Here is an 18,080-nt window from a genome sequence, read left to right as displayed (position 1 = left end):
TGGTGATGAGGCAGTACTGGTGGGGTAATTAGGGTGGAATATGGAATATGGGGGCACCAAATCCTTATCTGTCCCAGGGCACCAAAATGGCTAGAGCCGGCCCTGAGAAGGATGTATCATATAGGGATGTGCCCAGTATTTGTATTTGTATCTGTATTTGTTGAGGCAGCGAAATTATTTGTATCTGTATTTGTATTCGAATAAAAGTGGAAAGAGGCTTAAAAATCCTGTTTTTGTTTTTATGACATTTTTAATTTTAGAAAATTAAAGTGTTACAATCAGTGTTCATGAAAAAAATTCCTTACAAAGGAGGTCCCCACATCGGGTCTTGAATTGGAGTCTCCCAAATCATAGACAACTGTGCTGACTACTGTTACTGTGCGTGTGTAGAGCACATTTATAGCTTTCTTTGTCATAGTGGGCTGTTGGAAGTATTTTTGAAAGTGAGTATAGCACAAGACTCACATCCGCATTGCAGTCCAGCGCATGGAGCTGACTCATGCGACTAATACGTGAGCTGGTCCTTTGGAGGCTGTATCCTGTTATTGTGTCGTTACTGCTTCCCAGTTAGGTAGAAGAAACTCAGGGTCCGCCTCTCCCACACAGTCTGAGAAAACAACAAGCGCTTGATTGCAAGAGAAAAGATGGCTGTGGGTTACTTTCTTCTCCTCCTAATGTTTCAAGTCACAGCGGCCCATGGTAAGTAATTAACCGACGTTTTACTATAAACGGTCATTTTAATCCTCGCTAAAATTGTAACGTTAGCGTGGCTCCATGCCGCTTTAAGTCGCCGAGTGAATAAATAAAATGTCAGAAAATATACGAAATGGCAGTTCACTCTGAATGTCTGTTGTCTTCTTTTAATTTAGTTAAGTTGTTTTGTACGAAGCGGTGAAATGAGATCCGCTGGCCTCTTGGAAAACACAAATCCAAGCTAACAGTTATCGGCAGTTGTCTGGTCTCCATGCTAACGGTTGGTTAACGTTAGCTCTGGTTTCTGTCAGGGGAGTGTGGGTGTTTTTCGGGTTATTTACCGACACACAATGTTCATTCTCTGCAAACAAGGTATTCTGATGTTTATTAAAAAAATGTTTTGTGTGCTTATGTGGGGACAATTCTAGCAGCAACATCAACATTGGGACGCTGTTTTCCGGCTAACGTTACATACACAACAGTGTCTGTTGTATGTGTGGTGTCTGTGTCAGTGTCGACCATCGTAAATAAACTGTTTAATATAATAGGAAAGCAGATGTTAAGAGGATATTTTAGCTTAGCTGGAATATGTTTATTGCTTTCTCCTTTGTGTGAATATATGACCCCATAATACTCTTTACACACGCCACATAATTATAAATTAGCTGTCAAACGTCGTAATTATGTGTATAGTTATGCATATAAAAAATGTGGGATAGACACATGACTAAACCTACTGATGAAGATTCTGCATGAGAAAATGATCTGCCTGTTCCTTTTTTGGTTTTCTATATTTCCTCTTTGTAGTTTTCAATATTACCCAAGTGGTGTGGTGTAATGTTTCTTTATGAAAAGACGTAAGCAGACCCAGTATGCATCAACAAGGTTAAATGTCAACCCCTGCAGAATGCAGAAATACCTGCAATGTGGGAATATCTGATGTGATGGTGCATGCGGGCCTGTAATTATAGCCATGGTATTGTATTAATGCATGGATGGAAAAACACTTAGTCATTTTGGCAACAACAATCAATTTAATGAGGCTCTAAGTTGACATCGATCCTCTGCAGGCTGTGGGAATTTCTACAAAACACGTCTCACTTAAATGCACTTCTAGTGATGTGGTTAGAAGCAGACTGCTCTAAATGTTAAGCCTTTCTCACATGTAGTTCCTGGTAACTGCTACCACTGCTGCCACTATTATTATCAGTCATGTTTCCTATCAGTATTATTGTTGTTGTCACTGTGCTTCTCTGTGTCTCTCTCTCCCCTCTCCCTCTTTCTCTCTCAACCCAACTGGCAGAGACAGATAGCCACCCACCTACAGCCTAGTTCTGCAGAAGGTTTCTTCCAGTTAAAGGGGAGTTTTTCCTTTCCACTGTCACCAAGTGGTTGCTCATGGGGAATGTTGGGTCTCTGTAAATTAAAGACTACAGTCTACAGTTCTATGTGAAAAGTACCTTGAGAAAACATCTGGTGTGATTTGGTGCTATAAAAAGAATTGACTTGACTTAAGTTACTGGGACCTCAGGCACCACTAATGATTTTCATTATTCACACATGCAGCTGCATTCAGGAACATTTCCAATTTGCGCCTTTTCACACATGGCATGGCATGGGGCAATGCAACGCTTAGAGATCCTAACCGCCATAAAACTCAACAGAATAAGAAGAAGATGGGGCAATGCCGGATGTACATGAAGAACTTATTTCTGAATCTGTCCAGTTTCCAGTCATTCTTGAAAAGAGGAGCTTGTTTACAAACCAAAGAACTTGCATTGCTTGTCAGTCATCAAATCACACGTAAAAGAATTGGCAAGGCAACCATAAACAAGTCACGGATTCAAATACGTCATCAAATAAGCCTGCGACTTGGGTGGTTTGCTCGCTCCACATGAAAGCATTTTTCGTCAGACGGACATAACCCTTTACGTGCTTGTCCCTGCAATATTACTGCTTTCATTCACAACACCGTACCGGCATTTTTACTGAAATGTTACAAGGTCTGAAAGGTGGGAAATTGGCAGGACAGATTTCCCTGACTATCGATCCCTGCTCCCATTCACACTTGCATGCAAATGTTCCTGAACATTTCAGGGATAGACTGTATGCGTGAAATGCACCCAGACTGCATTAAGGGTGCATTGCGATGCTGACTATATAAGCTTTAGATCCCCGAGGGGAAATTCACATGTAACAGCAGCACAGAGAAGTGAAAAAACAAGTAAACTACTCCCTGAATTAAATAAACAAAAAACAAAATAGGGAAAGAAATTAGAGTGTTGACAAAAAAAAATATAATGCAATACAGTACCTTGGACTATGAAAGTGAATTGTACAAACTTAATGTTGATATAGATGCCGTAACCAATTTTGGTTTTATTTATTATTTTGGATGTATTAATTATTTATTAGAGCTGAAACCATCGGCCGCTTAATCAATTAGTTGATTGCTAACTATTTAAGGCTGCAACTAATGATTATTTTCATTTTCAATTAATCTGTTGGTTATTTTCTTGATTCATTGCTTAGTCATTTGGTCTTGAAAATGTTTCCCAAAGCCTAAGATCTAAAATGTTTTCCTTTTTTTTCTGACTAACAATCAATCACTAACAATTCAGTTTACTATCATAGAGAACTGAAGAAACCTAAAAATATTGACATTTAAGACGCCCACAGAGTCCTGAAAAAAGGTCTAATCAGGCAGCACAAGTGAAAACCCCTGCGTGGGGGTACGATGACTGTGCAGCTGCAGTAAAGTCAATTTTCAAGCAAAACTACTCAAAACGTTCCAGCTTTCCAGTAATGAGGAGATGATTGTCAGTGATAATTATTAACTTAGTTAATAATGCGGGGTACCACCCAGAGACCGGGACCAATAACCGAACTGTAAAGGTAGTCTCATAAACAAATTATTCACTTAAGAGGAGCTAATACCTGATGTATCAGCACCTCTAAGTGAATGGTGAAGGTGAAAGTCCGAGCACTGACTCTGTCAATCAGCCACTTATCACAATAAAAGATGCACAATAATGACAGGAAACTTCTCTTTAAAGCTACAAATAGTATTAAGTGTTTGTGTGTGTGTGTCACAAGATAGCCGACGTGGATCACGTGACGATACAAGTGACTCAAGATGGTGCGGCTTCCGGGGGAAGTTGCGTCACGTGAGAACAACCGGTTAAGTTAAATTGAATTAAATTAAATTAAATTAAATTAATATGGCTATGGCCCCCATAGCCCCCCCACCAGCAACACAGCCACAGCCCAGGTTCCAGACCAGCTGAGACCAGCTAAGGGGTATTCCTCCTATAGTATTTGTTTGTTTTGCTTCTTTCCCCTTCTCCCCTTCTCTGTCTTTTGTTGTTTGTTTCTTTGTTTGCTTCTCTGTTTTAGAGATGGTCCAAACCTAGTCCAGCTGGACCACTCTCAGACCCTTTGGGAGAGAGTTTGTCCAGTGGAAGGTGTACATAGATTTTTTTTTTTTACTATAAGAGGGGTAGGGGTGGAGGCACCACAGCCAGCTACCTCCCGCCGCTCTCGTCAAGGACCGCGGACATACCACCGGAGGGCAAGGAGTCGGGAGAGGCGGCCATACCCCCCGCCCCCCGCCCCGCATGGCTCCACCCGTCACCGCCCTGCAAATATGACATTACCCGGACTTACGACTGCCTCTACCTCCACCGCCACCACACTCAAGGACCAGATCAACAGCAGTAATAATAATAATAATAATAATAATAATAATAATAATAATAATAATAATAATAATAATAATAATAAAAATGATTATGATAATAATAATAACATCAACAGCAACAACAATAATAATAATAGTGTAATTGACAGTATCTGGCATAAATGACAGTAGTGATAGCAATAACAATAATAATAATAATAACAATAATGATAAAGATATTTAGTTTCTAAACAACAATAATTAGCCTATCATGATACATATTGATGATATATATGTATAATTGGAATGAGAGGGAGCGGGGAAGGAAGAAGTAAAACAAAGAAATAAAAACAAACAAACAAACAAAAAAAAAAAGACGTAAAGGAAAAGTGAATTAAATTAAAAAATAAATGTCTGTTATTGGCCGGGTATGTGGTCTGATATGTGGTCATTTACGTGGTTCTGGCTTTGGTTATTGATGCTCTTCTTTGTCTTGTATAATTCAATAATGGAAATAATCATTTTCAGCCTCATTAGTCCGTCCTGCAAAGGATACAGAGGTATCCGCTGTCGTACCACCAGACTACAGAGCAGCTTCTGTCCTCAGGCTGTGAGACTAATCCATTAATTCACTCATATAATTTCTGTTTTTGTGAGTAGCATAAAGGGACTACAAACAACATTTTGTTATATAACCTTGTGTTGTAAAATGATAATAACAAATGAATCTTGAATCTTATTAGGCTATTAGTAATAACACTGACAACCTGTTGACTAAAAAGCCAACACTGTTAAGAAAATTTTTTGGACAAATGTGCAAGATTAATCACCTGCATCACCTGCAAGGCTGTCATCATTATGCATATTATACAGGTTATCCTACACAGCTATTGACTGTCAGCACCAGATGCTTCAACTAGAGCACGGCCATTCAGTTTAATAATCAGCTTCAGCACAGACAGATAAGAAAATTCCTGGATCTGCTGCCGCTGATATTTACATACTGCTGCTAGCTAGCGTTAGCCACCTGAAAGGTAGAGACAGACTGGACAAAGTAGAATCTAGAAACCGTTCAGTTGACTCCCAGCGCTTCAACTCTCTTCACTGAAGATCATACCTCGTCAACTAAACACACCGCATAGTGTGCAGAGTCATTTTCAGTCTGTCCTTCTCATAGATTAAACTGCCAGCGAGCCATGTGGAGTCATGACAGCACCGTAAACTGCAGCAGGTGCACACGTAGTGTAACTAATCATGTAAAAGCTAACATGACTGTCGTGACTCAACATAGCTAATGTAGCAGCTGTGATCTAAGTTACTTTTGACCAAAAATGAACTTTTTGTGCATATTGTAATAACTTGATTTTCACGATTAGGCATTCTACACATTGTGCAGAAACAAAAATATTTAATTATTTCAACATATATCGCTCCGCCCTAGTTCCAGTAAAATGAAAAAAGGATGTGAACACTAACTTCTTTGAATATGGATCTGTTGGCACATACAGTTTTCAATTCAACAATAAAAAGGTATTTTTCTACCCATGAACTGCTTATATAAGGAGTTGTACAAATGTCTTAGTGCAGCAGTGCCGTCCTATTGCATATAGTATGACAAACCTCCGAAACATAATTGATTTAACATGAAAAAACCAGTCAGACAAGGATTTAATGAGCCATAACTGGGATACAGTAGGTCAGTACAAGCCTCTTCTCTGTGCCTTGCACACTGTAGTGTATTTTCCTGTTTATGCTAGAAATGGTCAAAATGTCCCCGCCCATGAGGGAATATGTTTGAAACGGATAACCCTCCTGAAGTAGCCGCTGTGAAAAACTTTCAGGCATTATCTTTTGTTCGCGTGTGAACTTCTGTCCGTCTGTCCTATCTCTCTGACAGTGACACTGTTTTGATATATCTGGACACAAGATGCTACAGTAGCTAACTGGTGTAGCTACATGGCGAGGGACTGGAAACTGCACGCCAAATCCAAAGATTAGTTTAAGAAAATACTTCAACATCCTGTCTGTCAGACACACAATACTGTGTACTGTGGTGATATCTACACTGTATCCTGTTGGCTACAGGGGGGTCTTGCGAGCATATCTTAGCCGATGAGCTGTATGGGTTTGAACTTTCCACTGTGGTTTTCTCACAGCCTAGATGTGTTTACACAGTAAAGGGCATTGTCAGTTTGTCATATAAAATTAATTGATAGGATCAGCCCTCTATTGCCGTGACCATTTGAATCGTGTCGTTCAGTTGAAATCAAAGTAGTGAGATGGTTGAAAGTTCGAATTGTTTAGTATTCCCCTAAGGATGTGGACACAAATGTGTCGATTTACCATAAACAATACCACAACTTCTGTCATCATGGCCGGGACTTTCCGAGCAAGACAATACAGCTCGCCTTTGAGATTGTTTAAATGTCTATGTCACACACCTGTAGTTCACCGCAGCACTAATAACATACTGAGCGGCTATCAGTTTACCAGCAGCTGTTTGACCCTTTCTTTTTCACATAAAGATTTGTTCACATGGACCCGTTTTTTCGCCAGCAAGCTTTCTGTTTGTCAAAACTTTTGATGTACATTTGTGGTGACAGGAAATTCATGTAGGCTTTGCAGCTTTCTGTTCTGTGTGGTGAAGTATTTGATGTATGTTTGTAGTGTTTTCTTTGTCTTTGATTTTTCTGATGTGATGGCTTTATACATTTCACATAGTAAATATTTAGACAGTTACACACTTTTTGTTCATCAGGCTCTTTGAAAAAAAAAAAATGGATACTACATTAAAATGCCAACTCAGCTTTTATTTGAGTAGTTTACTTCACTACAGAAGGAACTGTGTGGGAGATTGTGCCCTTTTAACACACATTCCCTGAAGTTTAGGGGTTCAAACGTAACTGGACAGATACGCATGAAGTCAAACAAAATCATCGTATTTAATATTATGTGGAAAATCATTTACAGTCAATGACTGCCTGAAGTCTTGAACCCATAGACATCACCAGAGGAATTGTATCTTCCCTGGTGACGTTCTCCCACGAGGAATACAACAAAAAAAGTAAAACTGTCCAAATACTTAACATCTGGACTGTATATTTTGTACTTTGTGCCGCTTGTGTCTTCTAACTCAGTGGATGTGGTTGACCTGAATTTTCATTCTGACTGAGCTCTCTTTCAGTCAAAAACATACAGTACTGTGCAAAAGTTTTAGGTACTTTTTAGATGTTTAGATTCTTATCCAGAATGCAGTACCATCAGGGAGGGGCGTCTGATTGGTCCCAACTTTAATGTGCAGCATGACAACAACCCCAAACATACAACCAGAGTCATAACAAAGTATCTTCAGCAACACGAAGAACAAGGAGTCCTGCAACAGATGTGGCCCCCACCTCAACATCCTGGGGTCAGTCTGGGATCTATGAAGAGACAGAAGCAACTGAGACACGTAACAGAAGTACCCTGAAAAACTGTGTGCATGTGTACCGAGGAGAACTGCTGCTATTTTAAAGGCAAATATTGATTTAATTAGGTTTTTTCTGTTTGTATGAAGTTAATTGATAGATAAAACCTATCCATCGTATTATTTTTGAAAGCATCTTCACTTCACTTTTAGTGCCTAAAACCTTTGCACAGTACTGTATGTTTTTCCTGGCCAATACTGTGGGTGTTCATTAGCTAAATGTTCTGTGACATGTTCTGCACATCTACAGGGACTTCATTTTAAGTCAGATTGCATCTGCTTTCTCTTCCTGTTTCCGAAAGAAGACTTTGCTTTGTAGGCACAAATCTCTCCGCTTTTCTGCTGCTCTGACACTTTGAATCTGCTTCACTCATATAATCTGATAAACATGCTGAGTGTTGAATAAGTAATATCCACTTTTTCCTCAGCTTATGGTTTGACCTTGTCCCTAGAGAGAAATGATAAATGGCACATTTTAAATGAGGAAGATAAAACTTAAAAAACTTAAAAAACTTTGAAACGCCTGGTGGAAAAACTGTCAATTTAAATAAATATCGTTTTGATTAAAGATCCTCTCCAGCATGTATTAAGACATATATAAAATTACTCTACTTGGAACAATAATGTTTGCCTGATATGGGCTTTCCAAACTAGTTTTGAGGTCACAAAAATTGCTCGTATGCCTCAGATTTTCAATGAGCACGGAGAACGTTTCAACTTTCAGCAGGTGAATGTGTAAAACAAACTTTGCACATTCATCATCCTGGACAGTGACGCTCAAACATCCAGGAAAAGGATGATAAACGTTATTGCGTGGAGTGGGGACTTCAACATAATGTAATGCATCACTCTGATTTCACAATTCTTTTGCAATCTGCTTAGTAGTGCAAACATCCCTTGCTCTAAAAAGATTAGTCAGTTTTCTTTCACAAATGTGTAAAATCTGTTTTAAAAAAAAAAATGCTGTAAGAAAAGTCAGTGATATATTTTCTGTAGTCAGTTCACAAGATCTTTTGCACTTTCAGCTTTGGTAGGAAGTTTAAAGTTTTGGAATGAAATGTTGTGGTTAAGTGTGTATGTGTATGAGTGTAGAGCTGTTTGTGGTGACAGCCCTCAGCAACCAACTTTACTGTTGCGGTTATCACTTCTTGTACAGTCGATATGCTGCCCTTTGTGATTTCTCTTTCACTCTTCTCACACCCACCTATGTTTTCGATCCTCTCTGCATATGTGGGCGTATGTTATCATGTTTGTTCATTCACAGAGGAAATGAAACTGAAATGTACACTTGGTGTTTTTTTGTGTGTGTGTGTGTGTGTGTGTGTTGTTTGCTGTATGTTAATGGAGGTGACTCACAAATGTCCTTGAAGGTGAGATAAAAAAATCAGAAAATATTCACATTTGAGAAGCTGGAATCAGAGAATTTGGACTTTTTTCTATTAAAAAAAAAAAAGGACTACTACTCATCCAAACAGCTTCATTGTTTTTTTGCTTAAGTTTTGTGTGTCTTTCTTCTCCTTCTCTCTCTTTTGCTTTTCCTGAAAACACTTAAAGGTTAAATGTCATGTACATCCAGTTTGAACTGGTGCAGTCTTGTAAACTTACTACTTTGGCTCCATTTATAAAGACAGAGACATCTGCAGAGAGCCTGTCGCATAGTGCCTTCATGCTTTATACCAGCCTGCTGAAAACATGCTTGTCTGCATGATATATTTGTTCAATGTGATTGGCAATGCTGGTATTGCTTGAATAGACCACAGCAAAATAATAATGAAAAGGCTTCAAACCTTATTATATGAAATAATATTTGGTTTAATGGGAGTGTGGATGCATTATTTGATATTTGCTGTGTTAAAAAAACAAGAAACTCCAAGCAAGTGGAGGAATATATGGTGGGTGTTTGTCGTGTGGACACAATAACTGTGCGATGCTATGACACGTGACTGCTTCCCGTAACAGAGATAAAAATCTAAGGCTTGTGCAAACATGCACTGATGAATAACTAGCATCCTCAGTGCTGATCAGATCTGTTGTTAAAATCATGAAGAAGGCTGTTAAGGACTGTCTTTTTAAAAATGTTTTCATCTTCAAGTCAATGCCAGAAAAGATTAAATAAAGTAGATAAGACTAGAGAATCTAGCTCAGGGAGTGAAGCTGCTGTTCTGCTCTTTATTTTTCCAACACAGATTTTACAGAAATTGGTGCATTTTCCCACACTTAGTAGCTAAAACTTTTCTTGGCACTGAACTCTTGAACCAACAGTCTGAGAATTATGTGTAGTTATGTGTTTGCAGTAGGAAAAACATGTAGGCCGACTTCACCAGAAGAGTATTGTGTACCAGTTTTCATGCAGTGCCCTCCTCTGGTGGGAAGTATACATCACTAAAAATGCTTCCTTGACTGGCAGTGTGAGTTTAGCTGAGGGCCTGTAAATGACCTAAATGTTCATGAAAGCCCTTCAGTAGACAGGGGACATTTCTCCTCAATGAAAGACCTCGTTAATGTCATATTCTGGCTTTGACTAATTTCAGTATGGATAAAAGAGTCCTGCATTAACGACATAAAAAATTTGTCCTTTCGTAGTTTTGCTTTGGTGATTGAAGACTTAAATTTTCAAATTTTTAATGCTTTAAAATATCTGCAGTCTGACATCTGTGTCTCTGTTTCCACAGTGCTGCCTCCGACCAACGTGACACTGCAGTGCCAAAATATGAAGAACATATTGAAGTGGAGTTACGAACAACTTTCTCCAGAGCTTAAATTCAAAGTGGTTATCGGCTCAAAGGGGGGGAGTTTCGATGCAAGTCGGTTGGTGTTTTTCTTTTCATATATTACCAACCAAATATCTGTTTGCCTGTTTTAAAACTAGATTTTTTCAAGATGATCTCTGCTTTAAACTGTATGAATTGTACAAACCAACACCAATACCCTCATGTGACTTGTATGCTACTCTAAGTTATACAGAAGACTTAATAAATTTGGTTCTGAATACACAATACACAGTTAAGCTCATCAGAAAATACACACTGACCTTTTTATATAGGTAATTAATGGCCAACATTACACTCAAAGAAAGTAAGTTTTAGAAGATGGACAAATCAGTGAAGTACTTTGCTCCTCTAAAACAGAAGGATAAATACACACATTCATTAGGGTTTAAATTGTTCAAAAATATGGACATTAAAATTAAAGATATCCTTATAAGAGCTTACTGCAATTTTATAGTATCTAATTAACATGTTCTAAGTGATTAATCTCAAGTAAAACCTTTTTTGGTTAGTTTTAAATTGTTTCTAATGAATAACAGACATTTAACAACAATATATATTATTGGTCTATAACAATATTGTTTAAAGAGTGTTCAGTAAGTATTTATTAACTGTTAATACACAGCATGTACAGCAGACTTAAAACTATTTGTAGATGTCTTTAAAGCTACTGAAGACATTGTATAATAAATATACTGTTATATCAAAGCTTGATCTTATATATTTTTATGTTCAACACCTCATACAAACATTGTAACGCAAACATTCTCATATGAATTTTAGAAAGAAATTATCTTCATCATCATTATCATTCATTATCTTCTCTTGACAAAGATTTTCTTGTATTTTCTGTTTCCCCAGTTCTCCGCTGTGGGTGGACTCACCATCTCTAGAAGCCGATGTGTCGTTTCTCTCCGATAGAAATGACGAATACTTTCTCACTGTATCTGCTGTGATTGGAGAGAATACGTCTGAGGCCGTCCCTACTGACGGAATCACTTTCAGCTATTTCCAGGGCGCTCTAGTAGATCAGAAATGTGAGTAGTGATGTCAGTATTCAGCGAGCTTGAATAGCAACATTTAATCTTTCTAGTTGGATGAAACACAATTGAGGATTTCACACACTAATCCATCCCCTGAATCCAAGACATAGCCATTGGTAAAAGATCAGGTGAGATTAATGACACTGATAGCTAGTTGTATTTGGAGTTAATTATTAGGCTGCCATTTGACTGCAATTTCTGCAATTTGCTGTGTCGTCCAAACAATAAATCCATGTTCATGTTGGTTTCCAGGTTCTTTGGACCTCCCACCTGTAAATGTCACTGTTGAATCGGAGGACAAAGTCGTGTTCCGCTTCCTTCATCCTTGGCTGTTTTATGAGAAGAACTTGGGTGCCATTTCAACACCAAAGCCTCTGATGAAGAAGAAGAAGAAAAGGCATGACACAGACATCTCTGAAGATCTGCCTGAATTTAAGTACCAAGTGATGGTCAACAAACAGGTCAGACTGCACAGTTTTACATCTACACCTTGTAAGGATTTTTGTTTGACTGCAGTCAAAATGAGCTGTAGACTTGTGTCAGTTTCCTCATCTAGTTATTACATTCTAACACTGACAGGAACATGGATACAGTTGTTGGGACAACATATGCATGAACACGATTCCAGTGGATGCTACACAGGAGAAACACTGTCTGAAGATCAAGGGAGAGATGGAGAAAATGCGTGTTCAAGGGACACAGGAGTACTGCGTCAGACCATTTGAAGCAGCTGTTAAATATAATAAAAATCTGGGTAAAATTTTACATTATTTGTTTTTAGTTTTTCCAGTCAAGACCATCGTTAAACAGTCAACGGTCATGCTGGTCATACAACTGTGGCATGTCATGTTATCGGTCAGGAAAGATCACGCTCTTTGAATCTGATTCCACAACATAATCTATGACCTGGTGTTAAAACAAATCACCTAACACCAAAGAAACAGTTATTTAAGGTGAACTTTACATTTAATGTACACACATCTGTAGCAGTAAATCAAAGCTCCTCTGAGTATTAATATGATTCAGGGTGTCCGATAAAAATTAACTACTTTTTTGAAAGTGGGACCTCGGACAGAGTGTAATGTTGCTACCTCTTAAGGCTGGGTATTGTTTAAAAAATGATGTTGCCAGTACCGATACCAGTACCCTTCATTCAATACCTTTTTTTGGTCTACTTCATTTGATACCAATATGAATGAAAGCGTTCAGTTGCATAAAATGCCACCACTCCTCCCCATCCAAATGATTTTTACACAAATACATTTTGAGAGTGTTCAAATTATTAAAATATTTAATTTCGTGGCATCTCAGCACGCTGGACTGCCAACTCAGTCAAACACACCGGTATTGACACCAGTCAATACCTTAAAGGTATTGAGTACCGATACCGTTATAGTACCGTTTCTGCACCTGGTGAAATCAGAATAGTTTCACTAGTTGTTCCCACACTTTTTCTGTTGCATAAAGGATAAAGAAAGAACCTTAAAAACTTAAGCCTCAGGAAAAGGGCAGAGGTGCTGTATCACACAGGGAAGGCCACATACTGTACATAATGAGCTAATTATTAACACTATCGCCTTATGACTAAATTGTTCACGAGATGAGACTCAGCTCAGTATGATGCAAAAATATTGGTGAAAAAAAGAGAAGGCTCTGAGGTTATAAGTCAGAAAAGTCGAGACAAATGGCTCAATCAGTCAGAATTGGTGATGTGTGAAGTAAAACTGGTGAGAGGTTTCTTTGGTTGGACTGTGTGTGTTTGTGTGGCTCTATAAATGTATTTACTTTTATATTGTTACATCTGTTTTGTTTAGGGAAAACCCTGTATATTGGGCTCGGCATATTGTTCTTGACTGCATTTGCTTTCATCCTCTTCCTGGTGTACCGAAAAAAGACCATATCCACAACTCCTTTACCGCCCTCTATGGTTTGTTCATTCTACAACACATTTTCTAATGAGCCTCATTTGAAAAAGAAAGTATTTAATTTGAATGTGTTACATGAATTTATGCCCACTGAAACAACAGGTTCTTAAATTTCAGCACTAATCTACAACTAATTTCTTTTTGTCTCTTGAAGAAAATCATGGGGTCAGTGAGGCAGTGGACTATGGGAAATGTTCAAGAGCAAGTGGTTGTGCCACAAGTGGAGCCTTCCTCACCCACACCTCTACTGCAAGAAAAAGATGTGGATGAATTGCCACCTGCTAGCACTCCCTTCAACGAATATGACCTCCGGATGCCCATCGGGGTGTCGACCGAGAATGAGCGTGAAGAAGTGTGTGATGTCACAGTTGCAGAGAAAGAGAAGGATGATTACATGCCGGGGGCCAACTTGGATGAAGATGAGGAGTCTAACTCGTTTGAAGCCCACTCTAGCTACGAGAAACGCCAAGTTGTTGTCGAGATAGCGCCAGGGGAAAAAGCTGAAGGCTACCGTGGTTGATCTGCAACCTCTACGCACTGTGGTGAATTGAATGTTTGATCACCGGCCTGTTACATTGGCAAAAATGAGGCTCCATCCCATGATCACTGCCATCACCTGACATTAAAACCCAAAACTAAAAAATTGAACCTCAACAGCAACTTGCAAGGGAGTTGTGGTTACAGGTTTCGAGCGATTCAATTTGTGATATTTCCTTGTCAGTTCCAGAAATTGCCAAGAAAAAGGATAATCAGGAACTTTCCCTTGCTAGCACACCTTGACATCAAGTTACATATTTCAACCTTAATATGTTAAAACTCCACAACAAGTGGCTTTTGTGAGGTAGAGCAGCCGAAACTACAGTTACACCAGTTGATTGTCCTTACAGTTGTAAGATAAAATAGATCATTAATGCGTATTTGCCAAATCAGGACAGATAAAAAGGAGATAGTTTGATCAGGAGAGTAGTGAAGTTGTCCATCTATCAATTACTGAAATTGTGGATATTTGTGTTTCAACACTCACAGCCTACGATCATTTATTGGACTGAAGGCAGAGACCAAGCTGCTGTTTGCGTGCCACACAGTGCAAGTACATGAGAAAGCACTTCATTAATTCAATCATCAATAATTCATATTAATATGTGATTGATTAAATTGTGTTACATTCAAGTGGCAGAAGCTTCCAGCAAATAGTAAGTGTTTAGTGCATGTACATATACTTATAGTCTTTTTTTTTTTTCGTCATTGTCACTGAACAAGTGAGACATCAGTGTTATTACCAAGTTAAGTTCCACCATGGGGTGTTGAGGTAATTATTGATTAGAAAATGAGAAATTATTGGCATGAATGGAAACTGCCCGACATGATTTCATTGCAAGTTGTTTCTTCTGTTGCATTTCTCTCTACTGTGACATTGTTAAAAAATATTTCTTTTTCCATCAACTAACTTTTCTTCTTTTGGATAAATTGACACTAGAAAAATGTTTTCTGCCCCCACCCCTGCATGCCAGAATTGGAGAAAGAAAGAAAATGTTGCACTTAGTTAGAAAATTACCATTTCTTAATACTACTTTTAAGTTGTCCTGTGCCATAGTGACAGAGAGTGACTTATTAATTATGTGCCATTATAAAGAGAAAAGCTTTACCTTTTACTGCATACTGATGCAGTGTTTACAGCATCTTTGCCATCAAACCCATCAGTTAAATGAATTTATGGTTATCAGAACATATAAATTGCAGCCTCTCCAGAAGGAGAGCTGTAGATGAGACCTTAACAGTGGAGTGATAGAGGAGTAACGGGGAGGTTAGTTAAAATAACCGGAGAGGTCACTGGATAAAACCTGAGCGGCAGGGAGATTTGAATAACTGAGACTCTTGAAAAGTCTTTAAACAGATATGCAAGGCTTCACCACAACAAAACCTTCAAAAGGACTCAAAGGCAAAGCAATGCAGCTTTATTTATAGAGCACGTTTCATACACAGAGGCAGATTCGCAATGTATTAAGACTAAAAGCTGCTTGTCCTTGTTTAGGTTTTGCTTTGGGCACCACTAGCGGCCCACTCACTAGTTATCTAAGAGGTCTCGTCTGGCTATATTGCTCAAGCATATCAGTCATATATTCAAAGCCAACTACATGTAGAGATTTATTAATGGGTAATATAATCAATTCTGTGGCTTACTTGTAACCAGTGTGGAGATTTAAGTGTCTGATGGCCTTTTTAGGAAGTCCTGTCAGAAGTTCATTGTCGTGATAAATCAGTTTTTCCAGATCTTGTTTTGTTATAAGGTTCCTTATTGTGGCTTTGTTTTTAAGGTGATAAAATGTTGAATTTGTTATATCTTTTCCATGACTGTTCAAACTGTTAAAAGGGACATGTGCTTCTTCTCCTGTAATGCATATTATAAATACTAACCAATAATGACATTTACATACTGTATCTTTAACATCTGTCAACCAAACACAAGCATTACATTCATTATGATATTCACCAGTTACTGAGCTTAGTGGTTAAAATACTGTATTCACTGCAGAATAGTTTGTTATATGAACACTGCTCACGTCCTCTTGCTTATTTGCACGACTGTTTTCTCTGTGATTCCGATGCTTCAATTTCTGATTAGGGTTGTAGCACGTTAAAGGACCAGTGTGTAGGATTAAGTGGCATCTAGCGGCGGGGTTGCAGATTAAAACCGACTGACCCCCCCCACCCTCCCCTTCCAAGCGTGTAGGAGAACCTACGTTGGCCATGAAACTGGGGTAATGTGAAAGGTCCTCTCTAGAGCCAGTGTTTGGTTTGTCCGTTCTGGGCTACTGTAGAAACATGGCAGTGCAACATGGCAGCCTCTGTGGAAGGGGACCCGCTCCCTATGTAGATATAAAGGGCTCATTCAAAGGCAATGAGAGCACAGTGGTTCTTATTTTCAGGTGATTAAGCACTAATTAAAACATACTTATGAACATTATATTAAAATCTTGGCAAGTCCATTCCGCTAGATGCCACTAAATTCTACACACTGCGCCTTTAAGGTTGCAGTGAAACAAGTTAGAGCGTCTTTAACTTGTGTACTGTGACATATTCTGAATGAAAAGGAATAGATGTGTATATGGTAATTTGATTTAAGTCTTTTAGATTTGATTGAATCCCTTAAAAAGTGAGTGTGGTACTGAGCTGTAGAGGACTGTTTGGCATCGGTAGGCGGAGGATGCAGAAGAATTGATAAAATTAGACCTCAAACACTCTGGAAACGGAAATAAATTTTAAATCACATTTAATTGGAGAAATGTAGTTCAGGATGAGTTTTGAATGTTTTACTGTGATGACCTGTATTTAACTGAGTAATTAACACAGGGAGTTAATTACTCAGTTAGAGGTTGAAAATTGTATTTTTTTTAAAAAATAAATGTGTCTTTAAATGCAGCTGAGAACTATAATTAAAATTTTCCTGCGGCTAACTTGCACTGACGTGTTGTTGTAACATGTGCCTTACCTCTTTGCTTCACAATTTTTATGTGTGTTCAACACATATTGTTCATGTTTCGATGTTTGTTTTTGTGTTGTTAGTAACTTTTTGTGTTAAAACAGAAAATGTATATAAGTTGACTTTTTTATGTGATTTATTATGATCAATCTACCAGGTATATCTGTTCACATTTCCATGCACACACTGCTAAATGTATGAAAACATCTGTTTTTTGTTGTTGTTTTTTTTTAAATGGTGCTGATTCTGTAACAGGGAAATGATGCCTTGGTTTGACTTGCTTCAAAGAGGGGTAGGCAGCTGAAACTACCTTTAGTGTGCGGAAATGTCTAACGTGTTGTTTAGTCCAGTTAATGTGTAGACAAGCAGGTAATCATTTAATGCAACCTGATTCTCTAGTTACTGCAGCCTAACTGTTCATTGTCCTGTTTCAACACCTATCTGTGCATCTGTCCATATATATGGTTTCCTGCCCTGTCTCCATATCACTGGGGATTTTTTGCATTTCAATAAAAGTCTGTTTATGTCCAACGATATAAAAACGAGAAGGGATATCATGTGATTTATTTTAAACTGAACATCCTGTGACCCAAATATGATCCAAATCTTATGTTCACCAAATGACTGGATGTAAAATGATATGCATTAAGGAAGGGAAGTTGGTATTTCACTGTAGTTAAGATACTGAATTGAAGCTGCTGTGGGACTGTATACAATTTAAATCCCTGGCACATAGTGTTACTGCATAAGGGAAGAAGCACACATGTTATGATGTTTCATGACATTTTAGCAATCCATGTTGTTCCTTCCTCTGAAACTAGCCATTTAAGTACCGAGGGGGACCTCTTTTGTGTGTGTGTTTGCATAATGTCTGTTAGTTATGTTTCCTTCCTCTTTGCGGTGTGTGTGGGCGAGTACGGAGATTCCAGTTAACAGTCGATAACAGACTTCACTATTAGGTGTGTGTCCTCGCTAATTCTTGCTACCTGGTTTGCAGGTAGAAGAGCTCAGGATTTCTGGTAATC

General features: G+C 38.4%; 1 protein-coding gene across 1 annotated transcript; it reads left to right on the top strand.

Annotated features, from left to right (window-relative positions):
• The first annotated feature begins 463 nt into the window (after nucleotides 1–463).
• On the top strand, nucleotides 464–17,603 carry ifngr1l (interferon gamma receptor 1-like). The gene is made up of 7 exons (XM_067610489.1): nucleotides 464–699; nucleotides 10,511–10,646; nucleotides 11,468–11,643; nucleotides 11,902–12,110; nucleotides 12,229–12,403; nucleotides 13,464–13,576; nucleotides 13,729–17,603. Exons 1-7 carry the CDS (start codon nucleotides 645–647, stop codon nucleotides 14,092–14,094), a joined length of 1,230 nt encoding a protein of 409 aa, XP_067466590.1. The 5' UTR covers nucleotides 464–644; the 3' UTR covers nucleotides 14,095–17,603.
• The last annotated feature ends 477 nt before the right edge of the window (nucleotides 17,604–18,080 follow it).

The sequence above is a fragment of the Thunnus thynnus genome, chromosome 14 (genome assembly GCF_963924715.1).
Source record: "Thunnus thynnus chromosome 14, fThuThy2.1, whole genome shotgun sequence".
NCBI classification, from domain to species: domain Eukaryota; kingdom Metazoa; phylum Chordata; class Actinopteri; order Scombriformes; family Scombridae; genus Thunnus; species Thunnus thynnus.
The sequence above is the reverse complement of the archived record's forward strand: the minus strand, read 5'-3'. Positions and strand labels throughout refer to the sequence as shown.